Source organism: Nicotiana attenuata, chromosome 1, assembly GCF_001879085.1.
Source record: "Nicotiana attenuata strain UT chromosome 1, NIATTr2, whole genome shotgun sequence".
Taxonomy (NCBI): domain Eukaryota; kingdom Viridiplantae; phylum Streptophyta; class Magnoliopsida; order Solanales; family Solanaceae; genus Nicotiana; species Nicotiana attenuata.
This window is the reverse complement of record NC_031989.1, coordinates 10,219,902-10,226,849: the sequence shown is the minus strand read 5'-3', so window position 1 is coordinate 10,226,849 and position 6,948 is coordinate 10,219,902. Positions and strand designations below refer to the sequence as shown.

General features: G+C 49.1%; 1 protein-coding gene across 1 annotated transcript; it reads right to left on the bottom strand.

Moving 5' to 3' along the window:
- LOC109232967 (ribosome-binding protein 1-like) lies at nt 582–1,552 on the bottom strand. Its single transcript, XM_019398676.1, has 2 exons — nt 1,541–1,552; nt 582–1,451 (listed from the first exon to the last, which is right to left on the bottom strand). Exons 1-2 carry the CDS (start codon nt 1,550–1,552, stop codon nt 582–584), a joined length of 882 nt encoding a protein of 293 aa, XP_019254221.1.

Genomic DNA, 6,948 nt, shown 5'->3' with positions numbered 1-6,948 from the left:
TCGATCTCGCTCGAATTGTAATGGGCTAACATCTCGACCTTAGTTCGAAATAACAGCCCTACGGCCAAAGGCCGTCGTCAAAAGAAGGGTTCGACCTCGCTCGAAGTATAAAGGGTTAACATTTCGACCTTAGCTCGAAATAACACTCTTACGGCCAAAGGCCATCGCTGAAAGAGGAATACGATCTCGCTCGAATTCCGGTGGGTCAACATTTCGGCCTTGGCTTGAAATAATACCCTTACGGCCAACGGCCATCGATAAACTAGAAGTCAACCTCGTCCGAACGTGAGTCCGGAGCGGCTTCGTTCGGAGTCACGTGACGAGATTCTACTCTATCCTATCAAGGTCGGATTCCAGGATCAAAAATCCGGGACTCGTCACACAAAAATCCAAAGGTCTACGCCAAAACGAAAAGAAGTAACAAACAACGGGAAGGGAAAGAAAATCAAAAGACATACAAAGGTGAAACAACCGCTTTAATTATATATACATGCTTGGAAGCCGCACCTTACAAACGGCCAAAACGGGTCCGAAACAAAAAAAAGAAACATAAAAAAAAATACAGGAGTAACAGCAATTTTTCACTCATCGCCATCCTCCTCGTCATTGTCTTCAGGAAACTCCTCAACATCAGCATCCTCGCCAGCCTCCAGTGTCGCAGGGTCGTAGCCGCAATTGACGCGAGCCTCTCGTGCCTTCGCCCGGGCTTCTTCATAAACGGCCTCAGAAACATTGCCCGCCTCCCACAAACCCTTGTAGATGTCCCGCTGGGCCTCGGCATGAACCCAAAGCTCATGCAAGTGTCGAGGAACGGTCGCAGAGGCGGACTCGACCTGGGCCAAAAATTGCTCTCTCTCGGCCTCAAGCACCACGATGCGGTCCCCAAGGCTTGAGGCCTCCCGGTCGATCTCGCCAATGCGCTCCTCGAGCCGCGCCTCCCTCTGCGTGGCCGTTGCCCTCTCGAACTCCTGCTCAAATTCGAGGACGCGGATAGTGTCCTCTAATGCTGCCACCCTTGCCAAAGCAGACGCTCGAGCATTCTCGACATTCTCCAATTCGGCTACTTTTCTCTCCAGCTCGGATAACTTCCCCATCCATTCCGCACTCAGAATTTCGACTCTGGCAGCACTCTGATCAAGTTCGTCTTGTAATGACGACACCTTCGCCTGAAGATGCTTGCATTCGGCAGCAACCCCTTTTCCTAACTTGAGTTCTTCATCCTTGGTACGAAGCAGCTTCTCGAGCTCACTACACCTGCGAATGGATTGCATCAATTCCTGGTCCCGCTTTTCCAACTCCTCTCCGAGGGATCGGGTGTCAGCGCCCGCCCTGAGCCACTCATGCATCTCACGGCACCTATTGCGATGCCGCCTATAATTCTCAAGCATCGTCAGAAAGATCTTGGCCCGAGTCTCGACCCTGCGATCACTCTCGATCTCCAGCATGTAAGACTGAAAACAAAGAGAGGGAGATAGTCGATAAGGGCCAAAATTAAACGAAAAAACAACGAACAAAGGAAAACATACAGAAAAGAGCTCACCCTTAGACCCATCGCGGCCACACCACGTGATAGTTCGACGTCGCTGACGTCCTAAAGAGCTCCACTCTCCGCGGTCGAGCACAAGATATCAAACTGCGGCACAAAATCCACCGCGTCTTGCAAAAGGTTGAGGTCCGACGGGATCTCAAGTATCCGAGAAGGACCCCCCGCCGTTACCACGGTTCAGGTGAAGCCCTCCTCAAACATCCTAATGTCGTCAGGATCAAGGTCGGACTCGGACTCGTAGTCATCGACCATGACACCTTTCCCCCTCTCTTCGGTCCGCGAAGAAGTACGGGTCGGCCGGGAGGTCGAAGGACCGCTCGAGACAGTAGTGGCGGCCGAGCGACTCTGTCTCCCCACCACTTCGGCTTGTTGATGTCTCGTAACTGGCGCAGCCTCTATGACCGTACTGACATCACCGCGACATCAGGTGTCTTCAGGGCAAGGTAAACCCCCGATGATGTTTCGGCTAAAGGCGCCACCTCCAGGGCCACCCGTCATCTCTTCAATGGGCCCTCTCCACTACCAGCATGGGATGACTCGATTGTGGAGCGGGCAGTAGGAACCGGAGTCTCAGGTTGAGAAGTAGCCACCACGTTTGCAGCTCCGGCCGCAGGCGCAGACTGGTTAGCGATTCTCGATGCAGGCCGAATAGCAGCCCTCGGCGCAGGACGGGCAGGGGGCGCCGATTGACGGAATGCGAGAGAAGGAGCGCTCGTCCTTTGCATTCTCCCTGCCAACAAAGAAAAATGGTCATATAATAACAAGATCGAACCTTACGGAAAAGAGAGAAGGCCGACTCACCAGTGAGAGGTTTACGCCCGTATTTCTCGTGGAAGGACGTCCACTCACGAATGCCCCTTGTATGGGGAAGAACCGTGCCCACCCACTCACGAATATCGTCAATCGGCGGGGGAGGTAGTCTCTCGGATAAAAAGTAAAAACAAATTAGCAAAATCGCCCAAAGAAGAACGATCGGCGATCGCCTTGAGAAAAATCACAAAACAAACAGAACTTACGAGCGAAGTTCCATGTCTCAGGGAACCCTGCCGGGTCCGCCACAAGGTGCTTTGTCCGCACGTAAAAATAGCTTTCCCAGAAGCGACGATTAGCCTTATCATCCATCTTCACCACTAAACTCTTGGCTCCCCGATGGCGCAGATGAATCATCGTGCCCCGAAGAAATTGAGGGGCAAAAATATTAAGCATGTGCCCCAAAGTAATCCCTCGACCGCCGAGCTCCGCATACTTGATGAGCATGAGGAAAAGCTTGTACGCGTACGGTGAGAGCTGAGTTGGGCACACCTCATAGAAACTGCAGAAGTCTATCACTAGAGAAGGGAGAGGAATTGTGCATCGAGAGGATACGCATAAAATGCGCAGTACCCCGGGAGGTTCAAGTGCACAATGCCACCATCATCGCCAGTATCATGTCGATATGGTTTGGGACTCTCCATTTAGCTTTGAGTGCCATAATTGCCGCTTCATCCATGGTAGAGCGGACAGGATCCAGTTCGTCTCCGGCAGGACTGTTAAAGTCGATCTATAATTCGATGCCTCTTTGTGATACCAAGAAACCGAGAAATTTGCCCGAGGTTACGCCTATGGTGCATTTTTCGGGGTTCAGTTTCATGTCGTACCGCCTTAATATACCGAAGGTCTCTTTAAGGTGGTCGATGTGATCTTCTTTCCTTTTTGACTTGACCAGCATGTCGTCGATGTAGACTTCCATTGTCTTGTCGAGTTGATCTTTGAACATCTTGGTGACCAACCTTTGGTACGTTGCTCCTGCATTCTTTAACCCGAATGGCATGACTCTGTAACTATACGTCCCCTGATGGGTGATGAAAGTAGTTTTCTCCTGATCCTCCTCCTCCATGAGGATTTGGTTGTAACCTGAGTAGGCGTCTAAGAAGCTTAACAATTCGTGCCCTGCCGTTGCGTCGATGAGCTGGTCGATGTGAGGCAAGGGGAAGGAGTCTTTTGGGCATGCTTTTTTTAGGTCTGTGAAATCTACGCACATCCGCCATTTCTTGTTTTTCTTTTTTACCATTACCACATTGGCCACCCATTGGGGATATTTTGATTCCCGGATGGAACCGTTGGCGAGCAGCTTATATACTTCATCACTGACAGCCTCATTGATTGCGGCATTAAATTTTCTCCTTGTTTGCCGTACTGGTGGATAGAGTGGGTCGACATTCAGCTTGTGGGTGGCAACGTCTTTCGGGATTCCTGGCATATCTGTATGGGAGAAAGCGAACAAATCGGCGTTATCAATTAAAAACTTGTGAAATTTACCTGGTTCTGAGAGTTTGTGTCCGATGTAAGCCTTTTTGTTGATGTCACTGCTATCTAGTTGGACGGGATCAAGATCTTCTATCGTTGATTCAGCATCTTCCACGATGTCGGGGTCCCTGATGACGTCTGTCAGCACGTCAGGTCTGATCCCCGACTTCGGTAATTGCTATGCTTCCGAGTCTGCTCTTTTTAGTTGTTGGGTGTGTGTCCAGTCTTGGGCGATGCGATAGCATTCTTGGGCGGTGCGTTGCTCGCTTCGAATGTTGAATATCCCCCATGGAGTAGGGAACTTTATTACTTGGTATAGGCTTGACGGTATGGCTCTCATGGCATGAATCCATGGCCGCCCTATGATGGCGTTGTAAGCTGTATCCTGGTTCATTACATGGAACGTTGTTTCCAGGGTGACACCCCCGGCCAAAACGAGCAGCGTTATCTCCCCGAAGGTTCTCTCAATTGCATTATTAAAACTTGTTAGCGTTATGCAACGCGGTACTATCTTGTCTTCGAGTCTCATTTGTATGAGGACTTGAGGGTGGATAATACACGCGCCGCTTCCGTCGTCTACCATTATTCTTTTCACATCAGTATCTGAAAAGCGTAAAGTAATAACAAGAGCTTCGAAATGAGGGAAAGTCAAACCTTCGGTATCTGACTTATCGAAGATGATACTGTCTCCGAAGTCGTCGTACCGTTCATGAGTTATCGACCGCTTGAGTTTGTGTGTGGTGGTGAACTTCACGTGGTTGATCGCTGCTTCATCGCCTCTGCTAACGATCATTTGGATGGTGCGAGCGGGGGAGGGTGGCTTTGGAGGTCCCTGGTGTTGTTCTCGTCCGCGCCCGAAGTTGGCTCGTCCATTGTCGCTCATCAGTTCCCTCAAGTGCCCTTGGTTCAACATGTTTACTACCTCTTGCCGTAGAGCTATGCAGTCCTCAATTTTGTGACCCCGCTCCTGGTGAAATTCATAAAGGACGTTCAACTTTCGTGTATTCGGGTCAGACTTCATCTTTTGTGGCCATTTCACCTTTGTGCCAAGCTTCTCTAGTGCCTACACTATTTCTGAAGGGGAAACACAAAAAAAGTGAGCGGATAAGAGTAGAGGGATACCTCTTTCGTTTCGTTGAGTCCCTGTTTGTGGCCTGGGCGGCCCTTCCGCATGTCGGGGAGACGGTGCGATGGCTGTTCTGACGTAGGGCTGATGTCTTTCTCGATTGAGACGGGGACCTGGTTGATCTCTCCGACCGTCGTTACGACAATCTTTTCTCGACTCTATTTGAACCGATGTCAGCCGCTGAGTCAGGCCGTTACGGTCGTCTTCGTCAACTCTTACCTCGGCGCAATAGGCATTATGGATTTCTTCCAAAAGTGGTAGGAGGGTATTTCATGAGCCTGCTTAGTATCTTTCTGGTTGCTCTCGACCCGTTCATGTTCAACCCGTTCTGGAAAGCCGCTACTACCATCCCTTCCGATACATTTGGTAGGCTCATTCTCACTCTGTAAAACCGGGTCAGGAAGTCCCCGAGTCCCCGCCAGGTGATTGCCTGACGGTGAATATGTCATTCACCCTAGCTTCCGCCTTTTTAGCCCCTGCATGGGCAGTGACGAACTTGTCGGCCATTTCCTCGAACGTTGCTATTGACCACACCGGTAGTTGTGAATACCAAGTTAAGACCCCCCCCCCCCCCTCAAGGTTACGCCGAATGTTTTCAGTAGCACTGACGGTACTGGCTCCTTTGAGAGGTCGTTGCCTTTTACCGCTGTGGCGTAATGGATAATGTGATCTTCGGGATCTGTAGTACCATCGTATATCTTCAGGTAAGGTGGCATTTTGAAGGTTTTGGGAATGTCATGTGGAGTCGCTTCCTCTCTATACGGTTGTACGACGAACCGACCAACGTCTCGTTTTGATAGTAGTTTTGGGGCACCCGGTATCTTATCGACCCTTTTTTGATGTTCCCTCATCTGGTCACGGAGTTCCTTGTTTCGTTTTCCATTTCTTCCATCTTTTTCAGGATGGCTGTGAGTGCATCATTACCTGCATCAACAGAGGTGCAAGTGATACTTGTTTGAGGGATGGCTGCTCGCCAGCGATCGCAGTGGTGTCTGTTTGCGTGGTATTTCTGCTTTCCCTTTGAATGGGTTTGTCGAGCATGTTGTTTAGGGTGCTTGTAAGCCACTCTTCCAGTAATTTCTTCACTGCTGGTGGTGCTTCCTCAGCTGTAGACGTGAAAGCTCCCCTTTCACGTGAAACTGTTACGCTTTCGTGAGGGGGAGGCGAAGCACTCAACCTGGGCGTGGCGTTTGGTTTCACGTTCTCGTTGTCTCCCCTGCCATCTTCGTTGATGGTGTTCAGAATGTTGGCAGTGACGCCCGCTATCGCTTTCAGTTTTGCGTCTCCTTTTCCTGCCATTGTTAGTTTGTACGAACGAAGAAAAGACGGCTTTTTTTGACCTGGAAAGAACTATAGTTTCAACTAAAACCTCCCCACAGACGGCGCCAAATTGTTTGAGCAAATAATTGCTAAACCAATTAAAGATGAGTTAAAGGGTGAATCTCAGTTGAACTTAATAAATTCTAGATAAAATAACCAAAGCTTTTGTATAACGAATAGAGTTCAGAAGCATTAAATGGTGGACTTAATTTGTTATACTCGACGATAGCATAAATGTATAATAAATGCAAGCATTGATAAAGATTATAATGGGAAAGGAACTATCACCCTATGATTATATGGTTGGGATATTCCTTTTCTCTGGTGGCGGCGTGAAACAACGAGAGATCCAAAAATGTATATGGGATCTTGAGATTTATGAATACGGATTGGACAACATGTGCTTGAATAAATGAATAAGACAACTCTTTCGTATATTCTTCTTTCAACTTTTACAATATGTTCCAGTTCGAAAAAGGCAGATCCCCTTTTTGTTCTCTATCTCTTCCTATTTATAAGGGACATTCCCCAAAAGCCTTAAAAAGTACAGCATAAAGAATTCACTTCTAAACTTAAGTTACCGTTACTATTCTATCTCAGCTGCCCGCTTCTGGCGTCAACCTTCCTGAGGGCGTCCTTCAGTCGCTGTGTCGTGGTCGACTCCGTCCTT